The following is a 26871-nucleotide window of genomic DNA, read 5'->3' on the forward strand; positions in this document are numbered from 1 at the left end:
TAATCAATAATATTGTTCTTTGTGTCTGATGAAACTAATTTTATGTGCATTGCATCACAACAAATGTTGAATTTTAATCAAATTACAGCTGTAGGCTGCAAGTTTATGATACTGAACCAGCTCCTTAGTAATGATTCAGATTACGTTTATTACAGCCATATTTTATAGTAGTTAGGATCAATTTTACTAACTTACATGACTTAAACCATAATTCTTTAAGGAATATAACAGCTTTATCATTCCCTTGAAATAAGACCTATTTTGGCTCTTACAACAGGATTGAATTTCTTATCTATGTTAACAGATTGCAACCATATCAAAATGGTGCTGCTGCAGGGACTGTAATTTGTGACAACAGAAAACAATACAATTTAAAGTCATATATACTCTAAGATAAATACCATATTGCCTTGATTTTCTTTGCCCTTGTACTTATCAACAGGTACACATTGTGACGCATGACCATAACAGCTACAACTTCCTCTGACAATCATTTCATACATTGCATAGTAATACTTTTCTTTAATTTCTAGTCTATTGTCAACCAAAGTGTCACCTACAATATAAAAACAATCTTAAGCTTCTAGAACGGCTGCCAATATTGCTGCATTGTATATATCTTGTACATCTATCTGTCTTATATTGTAAAGATTGTAAGGTTTTCTGTACATTAGTATAATAAATTATCAGACGTGACCCCCAACTTTTATCCTTCTAAATGTGTGAGCTCAGCAAACAAGCTTCACATTGTGTTGAGCAGCTTATACTTTACCATTGTTCATACACAGAAACCCCACTGATTTGTTTTAAGCTTTAATTCTAGTCTATTTTACCTCAATTAAACAGTTTTAATGGCTGAAGCACAGTAAGCTAAAAAAAACTTCTCCACACACAATGTGACATTGCTGATAACTTCTCCTCAGACATTGCTGATAACTTCTCCTCAGACATTGTGACCACATTGATAAAGTTCTACTTGCGTTTAAACTAGAAACTAGAAAGGGCCACAGGCTGATGTGTTGTACTAGTTTTTCAGGAATTATGACAGTTGTTGTCCATTCGTTTGATGTGTTTTATGATTTGATTTTGCCATGTGATTAGTTTCTTTCGTATTGAATTTACCTTGGAGTTCAGTATTTTTGTGATTTTACTTTTTTCTTTTTATAATCTTGATTGAATTTTTGTTGATCTTCTTTTTAAAGTTAGATATTTTATTACAAGTATCACATCACATTCCATACACCATATATAGTTTGCCAAAAGTATCTAAGAAACTGAACGAACAAAGGCACACAAATTTGACCAATATAAGGATTAAAGAAAATAAGGTCAAAACCAACTTTTTGTGTTGCTTGTACATGTATAAGCACACCCTATATTGATACCTTTATTTGGCCACTTTTATATGTATATATACTACTCGTCTAAACATCAACTCAACAATGTTAGATCTGTAAATTTGCTTTTGCAAATTTTTGTTCTTTCCTCTCAGGGATTTGAACCCATGCTACTGAGATATTGTGACACCAAATTGCCTGCACTGTAGCTGTCCTACTAGACCACACGACCACCTGGGCTCCATTAAAATGAAATTTTCGGTGGCAGTGTGTTGCCTTTCCACGTCAGTTTTAACCTAGCCTCATACTACAGTACATGATATATATAACATGTATAAGGCATGAAGATGTTATTCTTACAGATCAGCTAAATTATCTATAGTAAAGGATTCTACAAATTTATGTAAGATATGTATATACAGTCACAGAAAATAATTATATTTATAAGTATGTCTGAGCCAGTGACAACTCTACAACAGATTTATCCATCGGATCACCAGCAGTGATAAATATAATTACCTAATGTGTGCAAATCCGTAAAATTAACTCTCAAATTGGTTAGTTTAAGCAAGTCTTGAACTTTTGGGTTGTATGGATCTTCTATTGGAATGAATGGTGGGAGTACCCTGAATATAACCTGAAAAACATTTAAAAAAACAAATTAAGGCATATGAAAGCAAACATTCTAATGTATTTCCCAATAAGAGGTATTAATGGAGTCAAACAATTAAGATCTTCAGTTCTTCAAAAACGGTCAATTAATAAAAAGCATGATGTTTATTATTTTATTTTTGTTGAGCCTTTCGACTTTAGTTGAAAAAGCGAGACTAAGTGATCCTACATTCCGTTGTCGGCTGCGGCGTCCACAAATATTCACTCTGTGGTTAAAGTTTTTGAAATTTTAATAACTTTCTTAAACTATACTGGATTTCTACCAAATTTGGACAGAAGCTTGTTTATGATCATATGATAGTATCCCAAAGTAAATTTTGTAAAAATAAAATTCCATTTTTTCCGTATTTTACTTTTAAATGGACTTAGTTTTTTCTGCAGGGAAACATTATATTCACTCTGTGGTTAAAGTTTTTAGAATTTAAATAACTTTCTTAAACTATACTGGGTTTGTACCAAACTTGGACAGAAGCTTTTTTATGATCATAAGTTAGTATCCAGAAGTAAATTTTGCAAAAAGATAACTCCATTTTTTCTGTATTTTACTTTTAAATGGACTTAAGATTTTCTTCCAGTTAACATTACATACAGTCTGCAGTTAAAGTTTTCAAAATATTTATTAGATTCATTAACTACCCTAGATTTTTACCAAACTTGGACAGAAGCTTCTTACAGTACAATCATAAGATATTATCAAGAGGAATATTTTTATTGATTTTTACCTCATTTTTGTTGCGCCTGTGATTTACAGCAAAAGTAGGCGAGACACTGGGTTCTGCGGAACCCTTTCAAATTTTTTCTATAAATAGTTGTGTTCCTGAATTTGAGGTGCATAAGGATTTGTATTGCAGGTGATACTGTTTGCCACTTTTTCCAAGTAAATAGTTCTGACATGTGTAATAAAGTATAGACATAACATACAGTTATAAACCAGCACAACTGAATTCAGACATTACCAGATGCTTAGCAGGGCGCAGCTTTATAAGACCGCAGAGATGGAACCCTGAACAGTTGGGGCAAGTATGGACACAACATTCAATCTTGATACAGCTCTAAATTTGGATTGAGATTACACATGTAAATAGTTGACACAACCTAGGTTTCCAGGATGCTCAATTAAATATCTCAGGAGAACACTGTATAGGCCCTCATTTGCTGAATAAACTATTCTATTCCATCCTATTCTGTGTGTTTATATTATTGAGTTCTTTACTGAGAATACAATTTAAACTATAACCATGATAACAGTATTTTCATTTCATGTTTTCTATATTCAGTTATTTTTCACTTCTTGGGCCAAATAAAAATATATGTGTTGTTCCATTTACATTCCCTACCCAACTAAATGCATGCATCCCTTATCATAGTGCTACCTGTATAGATACAATTACAATATATATCTAGGAAAAAACTCGTTCTTATCAAAAGAACAAAAAAAGGAAGAGAAAGTATCATATACATTTTGTAGCAATAAAATTCAAATTCAAAAACTTTTTCTTTATCATGTCTTTGAAATATGGTACTCAATGAATTAGTCCCAGTTGTTTCTTTTTATCAAAATGATATATATTTTATCAAAGTCTGTTAATGCATAGATTTCTCTTTAGGTAATATTTTTTCTCTGTGCCATTTGTGCAGCTGAAGGTTATGAAAAATACGAAAATAAACAATGTTTGACAAGAGATTGGGAATGCCTATATAGCTATGACGTTTTTAATGCATTAAATGGATGAAACATCGACTAAAACCTATTGTGATCATTTTCTGAAAAAAGTTCAAGCTTTTTAAGCTCAAAATCAAAATTTTCGATCTCTATTTACAAGACGTACAGAAAATAAAGTCAAAATAAAGGACATAGATTTCATTGGATTTGCAATATAGAAACAAGAAAAATAACATCCTAAAAATAATTAAAGCGTTGTGGAAATCATTATAGCATCACAGGAGGAAAATATAGCGTCCCAGTGCCGCGATGCTAAAACAGCCCTGGGAGAACACTGATCAAAGAACCCTAAGAATTCAATTTTTATTGAAATGAAACAAAAAAGTTTAATTTTTGACCCTTTGAACCTTAATGTAGACCCATTTGAAAACAGGACCAAAAATTAAGAATCTGAATACACGGTTAGATTTGGCATATCACAGAACCCCTTTATTTCATTTTTTAATGAAATCAAACAAAGTTTAATTTTGGACCCTTTTGGACCCTAATTTGTTTGGACCAAAACTCCCAAATCAATCCAAACCTTCCTTTTGTGGTCATAAACCTTGTTTTAAAATTTCTTAGATTTCTATTAACTTATAATACTAAAGTTATTGTGCAAAAACCAAGAAAAATGCTTATTTGGGACCTGTTTTTGGCCCCTTATTCCTGAACTGTTGGGACTAAAACTCCAAAAATCAATCCTAACCTTCCTTTTATGGTCACAGACCTTATGTTAAAATTTCATAGATTTCTGTTCACTTATACTTTCATGTAAGTTATTGTGAGAAAAAGGTTAAACCAAGAAAAATTTGTAAGGGTTCCGCGGAACCCAGTGTCTCGCCTACTTTTGCTGAAAAAGTTTTGCTCAACTAAATTGAGGGGAAAAAAATAAAAATACTCTTCTTGATACTATCTTTTGATTGAAAGGAGCTTCTGTCCAAGTTTGGTAAAAATCTAGGATAGTTTAAGAATCTAATAAAATTTTAAAAACTTTAACTGCAGATTGTATGTAATGTCAACTGGAAGAAAAACTTTGTCCATTTATAAGTAAAATACAGATACACAGGAACAAAATATTAACAAAATTTCCTTCTAAATACTAGCTTTTGATCATAAACAAGCTTCTATCTATGTTTGGTACAAATTAAAAGTAGTATAAGAAAGTTATTAACGTTTTTAAAAATTTAACCATAGAGTGAATGTGTTGTTTCTTGGCAGAAAATCAAAGTCCATTTAAAAGTAAAATACAGAAAAAAACAATTTATTATTTTACAAAATTTACTTCTGTATATTATCTTTTGATCATAAACAAGCTTCTGTCCATGTTTGGTACAAACCCAGGATAGTTTAAGAAAGTTATTAAAATGCTAAAAACTTTAACCACAGAGTGAATGTAAGTTTCACTGCAAAAAGACTAAGTCCATTTTTAAGTAAAATACGGAAAAAATGGAATTTTATTTTTACAAAATTAACTTCTGGATACTATCTTGTGATCATAAACAAGCTTTTGTCCACGTTTGGAAGTAATCCAGTATGGTTTAAGAAAGTTATTAAAATTTCAAAAACTTTAACCACAGAGTGAATATTTGTTGACGCTGCAGCCGACGACGACGGAATGTAGGATCGCTTAGTCTTGCTTTTTTGACAAAAGTCGAAGGCTCGACAAAAATGCTTATTTGGGCCCTTTTTGGCCCCTTATTCCTAAACTGTTGGGACCAAAACAGTCCCAACCTTCTTTTTATGGTCATAAACCTTGTGTTTAAATATTTCATAGATTTCTATTAACTTTTACTTAAGTTAGAGTGTGAAAACCAAATGTCTTTGGACAACGATGATAACCCCAAGGTGATACCAATATATGACCAAACCAGTTGCTTTGCAGGGCGCAGCATTATACGACCGCAGATGTAGCACCCTGAACAGATGGGACAAGTATGGACACAACTTTTAAGTTTGATACAGCTTTAAATGTGGATTGTGATTAAATAGTTGACACAACATAGGTTTATGTCACATTATGATTTGGACCCTTTGGACCTTAATGTAGACCAATTTGAAAACTGGACCAAAAATTAAGAATCTACATACACAGTTAGATTTGGAATATCAAAGAACCCCATTTATTCAATTTTTGATGAAATCAAACAAAGTTTAATTTTGGACCTCGATTTGGACCAACTTGAAAACTGGGCCAATAATTAAAAATTTAAGTACATTTTTAGATTCAGCATATTTAAGAAACCAATGGATTCAATTTTTGTCAAAATCAAACAAAGTTTAAGTTTGGACCCTTTGGACCTTAATGTAAACCAATTTGAAAACGGGACCAAAAATTAAGAATCTACATACACAGTTAGATTTGGCATATCAAAGAACCCCAGGCCAATTATTCATTTTTTGATGAAATCAAACAAAGTTTAATTTTGGACCCTTTGGGCCCCAAATTCCTAAACTGTTGGGACCAAAACTCCCAAAATCAATACCAACCTTCCTTTTATGGTCATTAACCTTGTGTTTAAATTTCATAGATTTCTATTCACTTATACTAAAGTTATAATGTGAAGACCAAGAAAAATGTTTATTTGGGCCCCTTTTTGGCCCCAAATTCCTAAACTGTTGGGATCTCAACTCCCCAAATCAATACCAACCTTCCTTTTGTGGTCATAAACCTTGTGTTTAAATTTCATAGATTTCTATTTACTTAAACTAAAGTTATTGTGCAAAAACCAAGAATAATGCTTATTTTGGCCCTTCTTTGGCCCCTAATTCCTAAACTGTTAGAACCAAAACTCCCAAAATCAATCCCAACCTTCCTTTTGTGATCATAAACCTTGTGTCAAAATTTCATAGATTTCTATTTACTTAAACTAAATTAAAAGTTACTGTGCGAAAACCAAGAAAATGCTTATTTGGGCCCTTTTTGGCCCCTAATTCCTAAAATGATGGAATCAAAACTCCCAAAATCAATCCCAACCTTCCTTTTGTGGTCATAAACCTTGTATTAAAATTTCATAGATTTCTATTCACTTTTACTAAAGTTAGAGTGCGAAAACTAAAAGTATTAGGACAACGACGACGCCAACGTGATAGCAATATACGACGAAAAAAATGTTCAAATTTTGCGTTCGTATAAAAATGTTCAATTGTTGCGGTGGTATAAAATTTAAGTACAACTTTAGATTCAGAATATCAAAGAACACCAAGAATTAAATTTTTGAGAAAATCAAACTAAGTATTATTTTGGACCCTTTTGACCTTAATGTAGACCAATTAGAAATGGCTTTACATGACTGCTGTCAAACATAATATCAATATTATCTTCTGCTAATTTAGTGTCTGAATATTGTGTCAGCTTTAAAAATAGATCTGACCCATTTTGAATCAATAGTGTTTAAAGCATTGAAAATGAACTCTTGTACAGAATAGATGTCCATTGGGCAATAAAGGATAAATAGATAATCTTATAAATTACTGCAGATATCATTGCTAATTCTACATTTTTCTAAGAATGAATTAAATCTCAAAATGCTAAATCATATCTATGTCCAGTGGCATATAGCTATAAACACATATTAATGTCACAATCATTTATAGGGAAAATATAATTTTAAAATAAAACTGAACTGATACTGCACAATATTTCATGCTTTACATTTATCAAAGAAATTAAGATAGTCAACACCTGTAAGACAACATGAGTACATGCTGAGGAAGGAATACTGTGCTGTCTGAATGAAGTAATAATAATGAGGATCTTGAATACAAACAATAATTCCCTGGCACTTCCACAAATCAACAGAAATTATTGCACAGATGAAAACAATTTGGAACCGCCCTAGAATTGTTTGTAATAAACATATATATATATATATATTACTTTGGAAAAAAAGGAAAAATTTAATATGGAAATCATTGCATTTACTGTGAGTTAAAACAAAGCAGTCAAGTACTAGTCTTTTAGAAAACAAATATTACAGAAAAGTACTGGAAACCAGAAAGAGGAAGGCATGCATATATCTACTGTACAGCATCTTGTTAGAAGTATCTTAAGGCTTCTGAGTGGCCAAATCACTCAGGAACTTACCCTGGTACTTTAAAACATTTAAACAGAAATTTCCATTCTCAATCCATGTTTGTCAGCCAATAAAACTCAGAAACCTGGAGTGTCACCATCTAAGATCTTTAACAAATTATTACCAATTCATGTGATCAAGTTTTACCTTCAATGACTTTTGTCCATACACCATGTACACCTTGTTAGGGAATGTTGATATTTAACTCTTAAACTTTTGACAGGGAATAGTCCAAAGTGTTTAAGCAACTTTTCACCCAGAAGATTTAATTATATAACCTTCCAATAAGCAATATTTTTATCTGTCCAGGATAAAGATAATGACTCATTTCATCCAACCACTTCTCATATGACACCAGGGGACATCCATTTAAACCAAGTGACCTCCAGTGTTCTCCCAAGGGCTTTTTACATGTAGCATCTGGGTAATGTGATGCTATAACCTTAAATGTGATGCTTTCTGAAGTGGTTTTCTTATAAATTATGTTATGAATGTGATGCTATAATTTTTAGAAACTAGATTTTAATTTCCACTGTTTACCAAAATGCTAAATGAAATATCTGGGGAAAAGCTTAAGACTGAACTTCCAATCCCTACACTAAAGTTGATTAATGTCATGGCAATTTTTTCAGTCTGAAAATATTCTCATAGTTAAAATATGTGAAATCCAATTTTTCATCTTTTTTCAAATGTAGCTATCAATAAGAAAATATGGAAGAAGTTTTACCTCTCCTTCTGTAGATGGGGCAACATCTGAATAAGAATCATCACAAATTATATCTTCCAGTGTTCTAGGAGGCCATCTTTTAACTCCTGGAAATGATGCCACACAATCTTCAGCAAAATACCTATAGACTCTCCAAGTGTTTCCTCTATCATATGATCTTTCTATTAACATAGCTTTTGGTCTAAAGGTTTTAAATGTCATGATCAAATGGGTAAAATGAAACTCTGCTTCTAAATCAAGCTGTATAGAGACTTGCTGCTTTCCAGCTTCTGCTTGCCACCAGCGTGTATACCTATTTCCATAAGACCATACAATGTTTGTTATATTATGACTCTCTCTTTCATATCTAGAATCACACACAAAACACTTAGCATCTTCTTCTAAATGACTAACTATGCAATAACGTTCGGGACTGTTTAATCCACATGTTGATGTGGAAGACAGAGAGTCCTCACGACCTATTAACAAATCTCCTGTTGCAGGATAACAACTGCCTTGTTCACATCGAGGCTGACGTATACTCTGCAAAACAATACCTGAAAAAAACAAATTAACAAAGAGAATAACAAGTCATATAAAGAAATGTTTTAGTCACCAACCAGTCAGGTTAATGAAATTTAAAATTTGTTCCTAAATGCAATTTTTGACTACTATATAATTATACTATCTTCCATTCATCCACTGATCTGGAATGAACTGCACTTAAGATATTACATGGCTCATGCTACTGGACAAGTCAGAAGTCTCTTTAACCATTAAACATCTCACTTTTCCAGACTTTCAAAAGCAATATTCAGAATGTGAAGTTGCTCATGCTTTCAAACAATTCAAGTGGCTTTCATCATTTGAAATTTTCCATTCTAATTTTATAACCAGATGCTCAACAGGGTGCAGCTTTATACGACCGCAGAGATTGAACCCTGAACAGTTAAGGCAAGTATGGAAACAACATTCAAGCTGGATTCAGCTCTAAATTTGGATTGTCATTAAATAGTTGACACAGCATAGGTTTCTGACACAGAATGAATGTGGTCTAAAGAAGGAGAAAAATGTTTTGCCTTTGTGCAATTCACTATGCTGTTGAATATTAATCCTCTCAAAAAATGTTTGAAGAAATTTTCTTTTTATACATGAAATTTGAAATGATAAAATTTGACCCCCCCCCCCCCCCCCCCCCCACCCCATTTTTTTTCACATCCCCCTTTCCCTTTTTCCAAAACTGATCTCAATAAAAAATTCTAATGGAGTTTGCAACAATAACTAATTTATTTAACTCATTTAAATACATCATAAAATATTAAAATGTAAAAAAAAGTGCTTGTTATCACTGAATGGTAAAGATTGTTTTAATTTATCAGTTGGTAGTTAAAAAGAATATACATTATATATTGTATAAATTTTCATTATTATTATTATTATTATTATAAAACAATGATTTAAGTTGATTCAACATTCTGGATAAAGAAAGATAACTCCAATTGAAAATTTCTTGCCATTGCACAATATTGTGCAATTAGATATTTCTTGCTATTACGCAATACTGTGCAATTGAAATATTTGCTATTGCACAAAACTGTGCAATTGAAGATTTCTTGCTATTGCACAATACTGTGCAATTGAAAATTTCTTGCTATTGCACAATACTGTTCAAATTGTGCAATTGAAAATTTCTTGCTATTGCTGAATACTGTGCAATTGAAAAATTCTTGCTATTGCACAATACTTAATATAATAATTTTGGATCCTGATTTGGACCAACCTGAAAACTGGGCCCATAGTCAAAAATCTAAGTACATGTTTAGATTCAGCATATCAAAGAAGCCCAAGAATTCAATTTTTGTTAAAATCTAACTTTGGATTTTTGAACTTTAATGTAAACCAATTTGAAAACAGGACCTTTAATTAAGAATCTACATCCACAGTTAGATTTGGCATATCTAAGAACCCCAATTATTCAATATTTTATGAAATCAAACAAAGTTTAATTTTGGACCTTGATTTGGACCAACTTGAAAACTGGGCCAATAATCAATAAACAGCTGCGCCATGAGCGCATGATACGCCCGACGTCTTATGTGGAAGTTATATGCAATAATCATAAATAGTTTCTGAGAAAGTTTTAAGCAATAACCATATATAGTTTTTGAGAAATGGCAGGAAACCCCCCACCCTGTTTTTTTTTTTTACAAAAAAATAAATATCACTAAAATAAAATTTTGAATCAAAACCAAAAAGTATACAGATCTTTAGATTAATATAACAAAGAAGTGTGTAAAGTTTGAAGCAATAATCATAAATTATTTTTGAGATACAGCGCGACATGTAAAAACCAGATGCTCCGCAGGGTGTAGCTTTATACGACCGCAGAGGTTGAACACTGAACGGTTGGGGCAAGTATGGACACAACATTCAAGCTGGATTCAGCTCTAAATTTGGATTGTGATTAAATAGTTGACACAGCATAGGTTTCTGACACATAATGAATGTGTTCTAATGAACTTAATTTTTTTGTTTTCTCTTAGAGCAATTCACTATGCTGTTGAATATTAATCCTATCAAAAAAATGTTTGAAGAAATTTTCTTTTTATTCATGAAATTTCAAATGAGAAAAATTGAACCCAATTTTTTAATCACATCCCCCTTTCCCTTATTCCAAAACTAATCTCAATCAAAATATTCTAATGGAGTTTGCAACAATAACTACTCATTTAAATACATCATAAAATATTAAGATGTAAAAAAACTGCTTGTTATCACTGAATGGTAAAGATTATTTAAATTTATCAGTTGGTAGTAAAAAGTGAATATACATTGTATATTGTATAACACAAAGATTTAAGTTGATTCTAGACAAAGAAAGATAACTCCAATTAAAAAAAATTCTTGCAAAAAGATATTTCTTGCTTACTATTCTGGACAAAGAAAGATAACTCTAATTAAAAAAAAAATTTGCTATTTCACAATATTGTGAAATTAGATATTTCTTGCCATTGCACAATACTTAATATAATAATTTTAGATTCTGATTTGGACCAACTTGAAAACTGGGCCCATAATCAAAAATGTAAGTACATGTTTAGATTCAGCATATCAAAGAGGCCCAAGAATTTAATTTTTGTTAAAATCAAACTTAGTTTAATTTTGGACCCTTTGGACCTTAATGTAGACCAATTTGAAAACATGACCAAAAGTTAAGAATCTACATACACAGTTAGATTCGGCATATCAAAGAACCCCAATTATTCAATTTTGATGAAATCAAACAAAGTTTAATTTTGGACCCTTTGGGCCCCTTTTTCCTAAACTGTTGGGACCAACCTTCCTTTTATGGTCATAAACCTTGTGTTTAAATTTCATAGATTTCTATTTACTTATACTAAAGTTATGGTGCGAAAACCAAGAAAAATGCTTATTTGGGTCCCTTTTTGGCCCCTAATTCCTAAACTGTTGGGACCTAAACTCCCAAAATCAATACCAATCTTCCTGTGGTGGTCATAAACATTGTGTTTAAATTTCATTGATTTCTATTTACTTAAACTTAAGTTATTGTGCGAAAACCAAGAATAATGCTTATTTGGACCTTTTTTTGGCCCCTAATTCCTAAACTGTTGAAACCAAAACTCCCAAAATCAATCCCAACCTTTCTTTTGTGGTCATAAACCTTGTGTCAAAATTTCATAGATTTCTATTAACTTAAACTAAAGTTATAGTGCGAAAACCAAGAAAATGCTTAATTGGGCCCTTTTTGGCCCCTAATTCCTAAAATGTTGGGACCAAAACTCCCAAAATCAATACCAACCTTACTTTTATGGTCATAAACCTTGAGTTAAAATTTCATAGATTTCTATTCACTTTTACTAAAGTTAGAGTGCAAAAACTAAAAGTATTCGGACGACGACGACAACGATGATGGAGACGCAGACGACGACGCCAACATGATAGCAATATACGACGAAAATTTATCAAAATTTGCGTTCGTATAAAAAACTCCTCTGTTTAACAAAATACTCAATCAATAACTCAAAAATGAAACTTTGAATCATCACCAAAAAGTATACAGATATTAAGATTAATATAACTTATAACTAAGAAGTGTTTAAAGCTTTAAGCCATAATCAAGAATCGTTTTTGAGATACAGTGCAACATGTGAAAACTAGAGACTCTAAAGAGCCTGTGTCGCTCACCTTGGTCTTTGTGAATATTAAACAAAGGAAGCAGTTGGATTCATGACAAAATTGTGTTTCAGTGATGGTGATGTGTTTGTACATCTTACTTTACTAAACAGTCTTGCTGCTTACAATTATCTCTATCTATAATGAACTTGGCCCAGTAGTTTCAGTGGAATATATGTTAATAAAAATTTACAAATTTTATGAAAATTGTTAAAAATTGACTATAAAGGACAATAACTCTTTAGGGGGTCAATTGACCATTTCGGTCATGTTGACTTATTTGTAAATCTTACTTTGCTGAACATTTTTGCTGTTTATGTTTATCTTTATCTATAATAATATTCAAAATAACCAAAAACAGCAAAATTTCCTTAAAATTACCAATTCAGGGGCAGCAGACCAACAACAGATTGTCCGATTTGTCTGAAAATTACAGGGCAGATAGATCTTGATCTGATTAACAATTTTTTACCATGTCAGATTTGCTCTAAATGCTTTGGTTTTTGAGTTATAAGCCAAAAACTGCATTTTACCCCTAAGTTCTATTTTTAGCCATGGCGGCCATCTTGGTTGGTTGACTGGGTCATCAACACATTTTTTAAACTAGATACCCCAAAGATGATTGTTGCCAAGTTTAGATTAATTTGGCCAAGTAGTTTCAGAGAAGAAGATTTTTTGTAAAAGATAACTAAGATTTACGAAAAATGGTTAAAAATTGACTATAAAGGGCAATAACTCCTGAAGGAGGCAACTGACCATTTCGGTCATGTCTACTTATTTGTAAATCTAACTTTGCTGAACATTATTGCTGTTTACAGTTTATCTCTATCTATAATAATATTCAAGATAATAACCAAAAACATCAAAATTTCCTTAAAATAACAAATTCAGGGGCAGCAACCCAACAACGGGTTGTTTGATTCGTCTGAAAATTTCAGGAAAATAGATCTTCACCTTATGAACAAATTAAACCTTTGACAGATTTGCTCTAAATGCTTTGGTTTTTGAGTTATAAGCCAAAAACTACATTTTACCCCTATGTTCTATTTTTAGCCATGGCGGCCATCTTGGTTGGCTGACCGGGTCACGCCACACATTTTTTGAACTAGATACCCCAATAATGATTGTGGCCAAGTTTGGTTTAATTTGGCCCAGTAGTTTCAGAGGAGAAGATTTTTGTAAAAGATAACTAAGATTTACGAAAAATGGTTAAAAATTGACTATTAAGGGCAATAACTCCTGAAGGGGTCAACTGACCATTTTGGACATGTTGACTTATTTGTAAATCTTACTTTGCTGAACATTATTGCTGTTTACAGTTTATCTCTATCTATAATAATATTCAAGATAATAACCAAAAACATCAAAATTTCCTTAAAATTACAAATTCAGGGGCAGCAACCCAACAACGGGTTGTTCGATTCGTCTGAAAATATCAGGGCAGATAAATCGTGACCTTATAAACAATTTTACCACATGTCAGATTTGCTCTAAATGCTTTGGTTTTTGAGTTATAAGCCAAAAACTGCATTTTACCCCTATGTTCTATTTTTAGCCATGGCGGCCATCTTGGATGGTTGACCAGGTCACGCCACACATTTTTCAAACAAGATACCCCAATGATGATTGTGGCCAAGTTTGGTTTAATTTGGCCCAGTAGTTTCAGAGGAGAAAATTTTTCTAAAAGCTAACGACGTTGCTGGACGCCAAGTGGTGGAAAAAGCTCACCAGGTGAGCTAAAAACACACCCCTGTTTTAGTTACAAAGTGCCGTAAATCAAAAAGTTAAAATCTAATTTTCACCAAAAAGATTACAGATCATTTGACCATCATAACAAACAACTATATTAAGTTTCATGAAATTTGGATAAGTCATTGTCAAGTTACGGTGCGACATGTTTACGCAGGACAGAGAGACAGACAGACAGACGGACGGACACCGGACATGTGTATACCATAAAACGTCCCGTCAAAATTTTGGAGGGCGTATTAAAATCTAAATACATTTTTAAGATTCAGCCTATCAAAAACCCCCAAGGATTCAATTTTTGTTAAAATCAAACTAAGTTTAATTTTGGACCCTTTGGGCCCCTTTTTCCTAAACTGTTGGGACCAAAACTCCCAAAATCAATCCCAACCTTCCTTTTATTGTCATAAACCTTGTGTTTAAATTTCATATATTTCTATTTACTTATACTAAAGTTATGGTGCGAAAACCAAGAAAAATGCTTATTTGGGCCCCTTTTTGACCCTTTTTCCTAAACTGTTGGGACCTCAACTCCCAAATTCAACCCCAAGCTTCCTTTTGTGTTCATTAACCTTGTTCTAAAATTTCATTGATTTCTATTGACTTATACTAAAGTTATTGTGCGAAAAACCAAGAACTAGAGGCTCTAAAGAGCCTGTGTCGCTCACCTTGGTCTATGTGAATATTAAACAAAGGAAGCAGATGGATTCATGACAAAATTGTGTTTTGGTGATGGTGATGTGTTTGTAAATCTTACTTTACTAAACAGTCTTGCTGCTTACAATTATCTCTATCTATAATGAACTTGGCCCAGTAGTTTCAGTGGAAAATGTTAATAAAAATTTACAAATTTTATGAAAATTGTTAAAAATTGACTATAAAGGACAATTACTCCTTAGTGGGTCAATTGACCATTTTCAGATTTGCTCTAATTGCTTTGTTTTTTGAGTTATAAGCCAAAAACTGCATTTTACCCCCATATTCTATTTTTAGCCGTGGCAGCCATATTGGTTGGTTGACCGGGTCACGCCACACATTTTTTAAACTAGATACCCAAAAGATGATTGTGGCCAAGTTTGGATTCATTTGGCCAAGTAGTTTCAGGGGAGAAGATTTTTGTAAAAGATAACTAAGATTTACGAAAAATGGTTAAAAATTGACTATAAAGGGCAATAACTCCTAAAGGGGTCAACTGACCATTTCGTTCATGTTGACTTATTTGTAAATCTTACTTTGCTGAACATAATTGCTGTTTACAGTTTATCTCTATCTATAATAATATTCAAGATAATAACCAAAAACAGCAAAATTTCCTCAAAATTACTAATTCAGGGGCAGCAACCCAACAACGGGTTGTTAGATTCGTCTGAAAATTTCAGGGCAGATAGATCTTGACCTGATAAACATTTTTACCCCATGTAAGATTTCCACTAAATGCTTTGGTTTTTGAGTTATAAGCCAAAAATTGCATTTTACCCCTATGTTCTATTTTTAGCCGTGGCGGCCATCTTGGTTGGTTGACCGGGTCACGCCACACATTTTTTAAACTAGATACCCCAAAGATGATTGTGGCCAAGATTGGATTAATTTGGCCAAGTAGTTTCAGAGGAGAAGATTTTTGTAAAAGATAACTAAGATTTACGAAAAATGGTTAAAAATTGACTATAAAGGGCAATAACTCCTAAAGGGGTCAACTGACCATTTCGGTCATGTTGACTTATTTGTAAATCTTACTTTGCTGAACATAATTGCTGTTTACAGTTTATCTCTATCTATAATAATATTCAAGATAATAACCAAAAACAGCAAAATTTTCTCAAAATTACAAATTCAGGGGCAGCAACCCAACAACGAATTGTCTGATTCGTCTGAAAATTTCAGGGCAGATAGATCTTGACCTGATAAACATTTTTACCCCGTGTCAGATTTCCTCTAAATGCTTTGGTTTTTGAGTTATAAGCCAAAAACTGGCCCAGTAGTTTCAGAGGAGAAGATTTTTGTAAAAGTTAACGACGACGGACGACGGACGCCGGACGACGGACGACGCCGGACGCAAAGTGATGGGAAAAGCTCACTTGGCCCTTCGGGCCAGGTGAGCTAATAATACTTATTTGGGCCCTTTTTGGTCGGTAACTACTAAGCTATTGCCGTGTTGGGACCAAACTCCCAAAATCAATCCTAGCCTTCCTTTTGTGGTCATAAACTGTGTATCAAAATTTCATAGATTTCTTTTTACTTAAACTAAAGTAATCTTGCGAAAACCAAGAAAAATGATTATTTGGGCCCTTTTTGGCCCCTAATTCCTAAACTGTTGGGACCAAAAACTTCCAAAATCAATCCCAACCTTTGTTTTATGGTGATCATAAACCTTGTGTTTAAATTTCATAGATTTCTATTAACTTATACTAAAGTTAGAGTGCAAAAACCAAATGTCTTTGGACAACTACGACGCCAACATGACACAAATATACGACCAAAAAATTTTCAATTTTTGCGGTCCTATAAAAAGTATTGCAAGTTAATTGGTAAGGTTTTCTATAGAGTTTATAATAGTTGTTATAGAAATTTTTCAAATTCCTCTTAAATTTTTAATGTTGACTTGTTACACAAATAAAGGCGTTTAATGAAATTTGATTCGTTCATTATAAAATAAAAAATTTAATAAGTTGGAATACAAATTAAATATGGCAATTACATGTTACAAGTATGTCATTGTAAAAACCAATGCAAACATTAAAGTGCACCAAGCAAAGGGTAATTTCCTCTCTTCTTCTGTTCAATTTTCAAAGAGAGTCACTTCATTTGATTTTGAAGAAGTGAGAGCCTTGCACAACTTCTCTGTTCATTTGCTCATAATATTTAACCTCTAGACTACTCATCAAATTACATCCATGCATGATTCAAAGCAGGAACCTATATCATTTATATTTTCTTAAGCTGGTTTTTTTCTCAATATGTCTTAAATTCAATTAGATAAATGCCTTAATTGTGTTAGTGTATAAGTTGCCTCATGTCTGTAAAAGAGATCAGTCAGTGCATCATTGATGAAGGGTTGTTAAAGGCAATGACCTCTGACCACCATCTGTTGTTTAAATTCAGAGGTCAAATAAACTATGTAGATGTTACCAGGGAACATACTATACATGCATGTACAAAATGTACTACTTAATAACTATGTTTTAATTTTTAAGCTGAATTGTTAACTTGGAGAGATTTTTGGGGGTAATGTTTAATTGCTATTAAAACTAGAAAAAAAATATCCATTTGATTTGTAAATGCAGAAAAAAGTCTTAAAGATAAGTTTAAAAAAAAAAATCCCTCGTTAATAAATTTGGTATACATACAATTAAACAGTCTAATTCTATACTTTTCTCTCAAATTACTTATACTTGCTCAACAACTATGTCAGCGAGCAACAGTATAAAGATTAAGAATATGTCACACAGTTCTTTATTCAGGGAGGTGAAGCTTTCTCATGTTCAGAAATTTAATATTTTATGATGTATGAATGGTGTCCAAACAGTAAGGACATTAGCTCCAGAAATATGAGATTTGTATTTACTGATCAATTATACATTTCCGTTGTCCTTTCAGCTTTAATAAATAAGAAATAAATGTAGAGTACATGTACTAAGCAGTACAGATTAGTTTTCTTCTCCAGTCAATCGAAAGTTTATGTTGTACAAATGTAATGTAACCTGTTACATTCTGTTAGTGCCTGTCCAAAGTCCAGAGCCTGTAGATCAGGGGTTTTTTTTCATAAATTGTGTTGTTATTAATTAGGCTGTCAGTGTTCTCAATCATTTTCAATTGAATTGTTTCATATTTCATTTGGACCTTTCATATAGCCAATTATAAAGAATGGGGTTTTCTCATTCTTAAAGAAAATATAAAAAAAATTGTGTACCCTATAAATGGGTACATGTACATCCACATTATCTAATATTTGCTGGTTAGTTGTCTCATTGGCATTCATACCATATTTCCACATTTACAGACGTGTACGATCATACATATGTACATGTATTATGATGCTTAACTATTTGTACAAATGTGCTGTTTCATAAACCAATTGTCTTCACAAATGTCCCTATAGCCAAGATAATCAAGATTATATTCTTTAGCAGTTTCAGTGATAAACATGAGAAGGAAAAGTAAAGAAATGTAAGATTTTGAAATGAAAATTTGTGTACAAATCATAACATATATGTATTAGTTTCTGTTTACAAAATACCATTTCTTTTTTTTATTTGTATCATTTGGTTTCTAAAGACTGGATGATATGGACTTTGCGTATTAGCTTTATTTTGACATTGGCCTGAATCCAAAAAAAATATGCCAGATACTATCTGCTGCTGAAAAATAGGGTCAGTAGGTCATCAATTTTGAAATATATATGCATCTGTCAACAAATAATTCAACTGTAATTACCAAAGTTCAAATAATGATACAACCCACCTTTCCCTGTCCCAACCTTAGGCAATGGCATGGCAAAGGCTAAGGTAAACCCCCAAAACAAATTCAAGTCATCCTTCTAGCTCCTTGTAATTAATTACATCCTAGAAAAGGTAAGCCCTTCAAAATATACATATCCATGCATGCATTCAAAAAATTCATGCAATTTTTTCAGATTTATCCTTATCCTCAACCTTTCATCTCTGCAGCTGTAATCAAGAGCTGTCAACTCTGATGTGAAGACACAGGCATCAGTCCAGGAAGTTATCCACCAGATAAGTATTATCATGATTAACAAGAATATTAACTGTACAGCATATTATATAACTTTTATGTGTTAACAACAAAACTTACCTTGAAATACTAATGAAATCACAATAATCTGTAATAATTTCGGCACCATCGCTGACATCTGTTTTTCAAATTTCTATCAATTCCATATATACCCCAAATTCAGAGTAAATCTGCAGGTGACTGTATTTTTAATAATACTCAATATTGAAAAGTATACTGCCACATATAACTACTGTTTACGGTTCTCTTGTTGTTTCAGTGCTTCATGTGTATCTACTGTGTACAATAACCTGACAAAAGAAATTGTTTACAGTGCAATGTTGATAGAATAATTAATATTGATAAAATTAGTTAAAAAACATATCTTGTAAGTGGACATGCTGAAATATATATACATGTACCAAAAATTTGAAGGCACTTATAGCAGGGTTTCTAAAAGGAATCTATTGTCAGGACAAGGCGCTTTTTTTTTTAAACATTTGTACTGATAGAAAATAATTTTCTGGACAGATATCCTGGACTTCCAAAAACAAATTTCCTCATCACAGGCACATATTTCAAGCCATGAAAGTGAAATGACAAGTAATTATGACATGTACATTGTATATATGTCAGTATTCAATGGATTAAATAAAGTTGAGACTGGAAATGGGGAATGTGTCTATAAAGTCTGTATACTAATAAATTATACTACCATAAGATTTAGAATAGATTATCTTTGAGGCCTGTTCCTTTTCAGATATCAAAACAAAAACTTACATCAAATTAGACAAACAGTTACATGCATGTACATTTGTCATGTTTGTATTATAATTATGTAATTTCCAAATGCCAGCACAGCTATATTTACATTGTACCAATTGAGGTACAATCATTATTTAACATATTACATTGTTTTGATTCAGATAACGAAAATAAGATATATACATGTACATATATACATGTACATTTATCTATGGTTATGGTCACATCCATAAATAATGCATTTACAGTTTATTCTGATATAAATTCCAAAATACATTTGAGCTTGATAATGTTAACAGGACTTGACAGCTTTGACCGTAAAGTGTTCTCCTCAGATTTTGTTAATAGCACATGTACAGGCACACTGATAATTAACTTTGAAAAACAAATTTATATAGCACCAAGGCCCCTTGATTATTTTTTTATCATAAAATAATCCAAAATGCACCATAGTAGAAAAGCTAGCACCAGGGTACCACAGTGGTTTAAGGCCCTGGGGAGAACACTATCTAATTTGCACACATATACATTCAAACATACATTTATGTACAGGGAGTTATAAATCAGGATGAGACCCAAGAGAACAAAATAACATCTTTGTACCCACCATCAGTCAATTCTAACTCTGACAGTGATCGATACATGTGCTTGATCTGAAAACTCTGACCAATTCCATTACTATCATGGTTATCATATGTTAAAATTTTAGATTGCACATACATGTATATGTATTCTAAAAAATATTCTTCTGATTTTTCCAGTTTATGTAAACTTACATGTACAATGTATATGTATACCTAGGACATGTCAGGATGGACCAAGAATACAGCTTGCACATTTTTCTGGACAGCAAAAATAAATATTTAACACTTAACCTAACATTACAATACATTTCAGGGGTTTACTTTTTTCATAAATAATTTTCATATATAAATTTTTATCAATTGTCTTGATAATAATAATAAATAATTTACTTGCTTACTTATAATTGATTTTACATTGAATGAGAACATGCATAAAACCCTGAAATTGGTTTTACCTTGAAACTCATCTGACATCATGAATTTAATTAAAATATTACGAAATAAATGTATTTTGGTGAATGGACTCCCACATGATATTGAGGAGGAGCAAACTGTAACAGTGTTCTCCACAGGATTTTTGGATAGTGCTGTGGTGAGGCCGTAATTTTCGACAATTCTCAGTAACTTTGTTTCGGCGCAAAGGTTTGTTTGCAATTGATTTGTTATGTGTTTTTCTTAAATTATGCTATTGATATTTTCTCTTGTAATAATGTCCTCGTCATGCTCATGGAAGTTACCATTTTGTTTGTTAATGTAATTGCATGTCTGGATATAGAAGAAAGAGTTTTTTTTCTCCGTTGTATATTCATAAAATCATGATAATCCTCATTACATGTATCTGTGTATAAAACCCAAGGAGAAGTCTTTTACCATGATGGGTTTTTACCAGACTGCCTACATGTATTTGAAGATTTCTCAGCACTAAATGGTGATGTTGCAGAACATGTAGGACCAACATGTCAATAGTCATTGTCAGCTTCTGAGTTTGGTTTTGTAACCCACTGTAGCAGTGTACTGTTAACCTTACAACCTTTTGACAGGAATTGACGACATTTTTTAGCATAATGATTTCTCATTTTTTTCTACCTAAACGTTTTGTAATACTCAAATGGCTTCAGCATCCAAGCTGTACATCGTCTGCCTTGAGAAAGTGAATTTCTAAAGTCTAGGATTAGCTTTAGGTTATCCTATAGCTCAACTGTTTTCAAATAGTAAAATTCATTACTGTAGAATTGCTGATTTAACAATTATTAGTCGATTAGGTGATAATTAATACTTCAATTTCAAAGACTTGCTCATTTTCAGGGTTAGTATGGATAGTAAACCAGGGCAAATTGTTACAAAACCCCTGTATTTGGTCTTATTATTATGTTTTTATTCTAAAATTATCCTTTGTTCAAAGTTCCTAAAACAAGTTTGTGAGTGTCATTGGGAAATGCGGTCAATTTATTTTATCTCATTTCATTCATATATGCCTCTATATATTCTTTTAATTAAAAAATAGATGTCAATGTTGAAATCTTTGTTTATTTTGATCTTTCAAAGTCACTACTTTGTAAAATTTATTAGACTGGTCCCGCTTGGCTACTGAATACAAGGGATATAATTTATTTAGAAATAGAAAACCAGTCGATCTCATGATCTGGAGTGAAAAATATGCAGGAAATTTGAAAAAATTACAAAAAAAATATAGTGACATGCTTGGTTGGATAGTGCTGTGGTCAGTACAATAGAACAGCAGGAAATTGTGATAGCGCTGAAGAGCACAGCGCTAAAACGACCTGGGGAGAACACTGGAACTGTATGGTGGAATGACACATACATGTATACACCTTATTGCTATTTAGTCCAATCCGGGAAAAATTGGGTCATTTTACACAACTTCCTGTTTGGACATGCCGCCGAAAATCAAGGTTATCAGTAGTGAACTGAGGGAGAAAACTTTAGAAAGCAACCATTAAGAAACTTTGATAGAGTATGATCCACTTTTTCGAGATTAAAATTGAAGTAAAAAAATATTTTGTTTGAAGTATTTACAGTAGTTTAAACAGGTCTCATTAAAAAGTATCATACATGGTGCATTGTTTAAATAGGGTCCCAGGTCGCCTCAACTGGATAAAAAGTTGTGTAATTTTTTCACTTATCCGGAATGAAATAAATAGCGATTAGGTGTGTATTGAGAAGACACAAAATGAGGTCTTCTCTCGTTTAATAAATATAGGAAGATGTGGTGTGAGTGCCAATGAGACAACTCTTCATCCAAATAACAATTTAAAAAGTATACCATTATAGGTTAAAGAACGGCCTTCAACACGGAGCCTTGGCTCACACCGAACAACAAGCTATAAAGGGCACAAAATTACTAGTGTTAATATAAACCATTCAAACGGGAAAACAAATGGTCTAATAGTATACATTGTAGATACATGTATAATTAAATTTTGGATGTAACACATGTTTTGATTGCAATTGGCTGACATCATATCATAGACACAATTTTTCAACATTTTTTCATGAGTATATCATTTATCCTGGTTTAAAGTCATAAGATACCTCAAATTTAAAAAAAATATGCATATGTTTTTTATAACTAAATGGATAGCTTTCATTATACAACTTATGCACGTCATTTTATTTTTTCTGAGGAAAATTCTTTAATTTACCATATTTAGAAGATGTTTACTTTTTTTAATTGCTTCCAGGAAGCAATTTCCCCAACATATTTTTCGTATGCATAGTGACCTGAGCGTAACCTTCCTTGAAAAAATATGGTGATCACAATACGCATGAATCTGTCATTAAAATAAACAAGTATCTGATTGTGCATGTTAAACACATGCTCAATAGTTATACCTATGCTTTTGGTTATTTGTTTACTAAAAGGTGACAATTGGTTAACTTCAGCTTCAAAACACGGCATTTAATGAGCAGCCATATTTGTTAAATCATAATAGACTGAGAGAATTTACAATATATTTGCGTAAAAAATGAGAAAATCGTTCACAGAGTGCTAAGTTTATGATATATACATGCATTGGTTCAAGAATTGGATAAACATTATTTTTCACCACAAACTCGTTTCATATGACTTTAAAATGGATTTAAGAATTAAACTAAAAGAAATGTATCTAGTCAGTCTATTCGAAATAACATAAAAAATGTGGTGCTCTCTGTTAATTAACCTGCTACCTGCGTTATTCAGTGTGCACCACATTATTTATGTTATTTCTTTATAGACAGAAAAAATATTACAGTCATTCCTTAATTATCTAGAAAAAAAAACAAAAAAAAACATGCATATATATTTTTACAGTTTTACAAGTTTACAGTCATTGACAGTGGAAAGAGTTGACTTATAGTGGTACATGTTGACAATGGTATCAGTTGACTTGCTTCCCTCAGCAAGTGGTCATAACCTGATAATTATATAAAAACTGCTGTTTTACTTTTTCACAAAGTTATACAATTCCAATTGGGTAAACAACAGTTCAACATGTTCAATAATAAATAGAAGAGAACAACACAAAAAGGTGGAATCCGCCATAATACATCGCATTGGAAGGTGATCAACTTCCATATGCATGTAACTTGGTTTCATGTTCAAGGAACTTGGTTTTATTAAAACGAAGTAAAAATAAAAGTACAAAATGTACCCCTCGTAAAGACTAAGTGCCTTTTTCGGTCTTTAGACTTTACCGACTTTTAGAAAATTTAATCAATAAATAGTTTTCAAAAGTACTCAAACACCTAAATGTACAATAATGCAGCTTTAAACTGACCTGCATTTAAATGTTATGTTAATTCGTGCCACTTACCACAGCCAAAATGGGTCTCTCCCTGACTGGGCAAAAGTTGCAAAAGTTTGCAAAATCTGTGTACTATCAGTATCAAATTACACATGCCGGAAATGACACTCAAAATTCCGGATATCGTAAACATGCATAAGGGTATTAAAATATTTAGACTATGTACGATTGTAAGATGGATGACTAGTTTAATTGAAATGATATATCGCCATACAAATATGTGAATATATGTATTCAACAATCACAAACTACAAGGTCACAAAAAGGGTTTGTCCCTTTGATGGAACAGCATAAATAACTGAATCAAAGTACTGTGATACTGGTTCAATTAGTTATCAAAGGTTCCTAGCTGGCTTATTATTTAGTTACTACATATTTTTTATTGTTGATTAAATATCAGTCAAATATCTCTATTTATACTACATATCTATCAATCTATATACATATCACTATCGTGTGCACGAGTGATTTAAAACTATCATTCTTGATTTTCTTAGCCCGGTGACCCGCCCGGGTATGGATATTATCATGTGAGTACCTAGCTAACAAGATTGTGTCAGGGAATTCGATGTTTGCTATACCACTGTTTATTTCAACGCACATTATGACAATACCTCTTTACTAATCGAAATAAAAAAATGCAGTGTTTTGAGTAATGATATTACCAGAGACATATATATGTCTCTGATATTACTTTATAGTATTTACATTGAAAAAGTACATTTCCTTTGTTGAAAAATACTTTGAAAAATACTTTAAAAATTGATTAAAAGACCTTGACCATTTGCGAGTATGGTCAAAGGCAACAACCATTTTCTTATCTGGGGGGCCGGGATTTTTATTTTGTTCATAATTTTTTTTTCAGAACCTTCCTCCGATAATTTTTTTTTAATATTGAGAAACATGATTCGCCGGTTTTGTAAGCGCATCTCCGTATAAGCCACGTAATATACATTGCGGTTTCCAGACATTTTTAAAATGAGAGGGTGTCCAATCCAGGAGAAAAGAGGATTCCAAATATATGTTCCCATACAAATGCATTGATAGTTGAAAAAGGGTTTCAAACCGCCGGATCCCATTTTTTTTGGATCCATCACTGGTATAACTATTAATCAATTTTTCTCGGATTCCGTATCATAAATCACAATTAATATAAAAAAAGAAAATGCGGTATGATTGCCAATGAGACAACCGTCCACAATATAGCAAAATGCCACAGACATTAACAGATATAGGTCACCGTACGGCCTTCAACAATGAGCAAAGCCAATACCACAAAGTCAGCTATAAAATGCCCCGAAATGACAATGTAAAACAATTCAAACGAGAAAATTAACGGCCTTATTTATATAAAAAAAAGGAATGTATTTCGAATTTTATTAAAAATCTTTTATGGGGTTTCTTTATATAAGATACGGACTTGAACATTGCATTATATGGGGGCACCCATCAGGTTTTTCCAACACCTCCAAAACCATTATTAAATTTTTCTAAAATTGCTCCATTTTTAATCAATTAATGTATTATGAACCTTCTATTTCGAATTTTTGGTAAAAATATTTTTGATGTTTTTGACAGTTAAGTCAGCTTCATATCTTGACTTACATCTAGAAATTGACAACGAGGGTCGGTTGAAGACAAAACTTTACGACAAAAGAGATGATATCAGCTTTCCAATTGTGAACTTTCCATTTCTAAGTAGCAACATTCCAGCAGCACCTACATACGGGGTATATATCTCTCAATTGATACGATATTCCCGTGCTTGCATTTCCTATCATGATTTTCTTGATAGAGGGTTACTGCTCACAAGGAAGCTATTAAATCAAGAGTTCCAAATGGTGAAGTTGAAATCATCCCTACGTAAATTTTACGGACGCCATCACGAGTTGGTTGACCGTTATGGAATAACCATTTCACAAATGATATCGGATATGTTCTTTACGTCGTAACTACAATCCCCTTCCCTTTCATGAATTTGACCTACCGATTTAGACTATTTACCGGATTTGTAATCACATAAGCAACACCACGGGTGCCGCATGTGGAGCAGGATCTGCTTACCCTTCCGGAGCACCTGAGATCACCCTTAGTTTTTGGTGGGGTTCGTGTTGTTTATTCTTTAGTTTTCTATGTTGTGTCATGTGTACGTCTATTGTTTTTCTGTTTGTCTTTTTCATTTTTAGCCATGGCGTTGTCAGTTTGTTTTAGATTTATGAGTTTGACTGTCCCTTTGGTATCTTTCGTCCCTCTTTCATAAAATTCTGGCAACAAATAAGTTTTTAAAATAAATTGGGGTCGTGCAAAACCCATATTGTACTTTTTGTAAGACTGAACTGGAATCGCTTGAACATATCATACTTTGGGACTGTTATTATGAACAACAATTTATTGAGCAAACTGAAATGTAGTTTCTTCAGAATGGTATTATTTATGCAAACCATTTACACAAGATATTTTTTGTTTGGAAATTTATCACGAATGTACAAAGGTGATCCTCAAAACAATATTTTTCTCTGGATTAAACAATATATATATATGCGTTTTGTTTAAAT

The 26871-nt window shown here is 32.3% G+C and overlaps 1 protein-coding gene across 2 annotated transcripts in view; it reads right to left on the reverse strand.

The window, feature by feature from the left end:
* The window catches only part of LOC134725295 (laminin subunit beta-1-like), a 60646-nt gene extending 36056 nt beyond the window's left edge, over positions 1-24590 (reverse strand). Inside the window, exons 1-5 of one of the 2 annotated variants that reach the window (XM_063588998.1) lie at positions 24326-24590; positions 19243-19472; positions 8515-9050; positions 1857-1974; positions 402-556 (exon numbers count right to left, since the gene is read on the reverse strand). In XM_063588998.1, coding sequence (XP_063445068.1) covers positions 402-556; positions 1857-1974; positions 8515-9050; positions 19243-19300 — 867 coding nt within the window. In that variant the 5' untranslated portion in view covers positions 19301-19472; positions 24326-24590. The other variant, XM_063589005.1, reaches the window with a different exon arrangement.
* Positions 24591-26871: the final 2281 nt, after the last annotated feature.

This window comes from Mytilus trossulus, chromosome 1 (genome assembly GCF_036588685.1).
Source record: "Mytilus trossulus isolate FHL-02 chromosome 1, PNRI_Mtr1.1.1.hap1, whole genome shotgun sequence".
Taxonomy (NCBI): Eukaryota; Metazoa; Mollusca; class Bivalvia; order Mytilida; family Mytilidae; genus Mytilus; species Mytilus trossulus.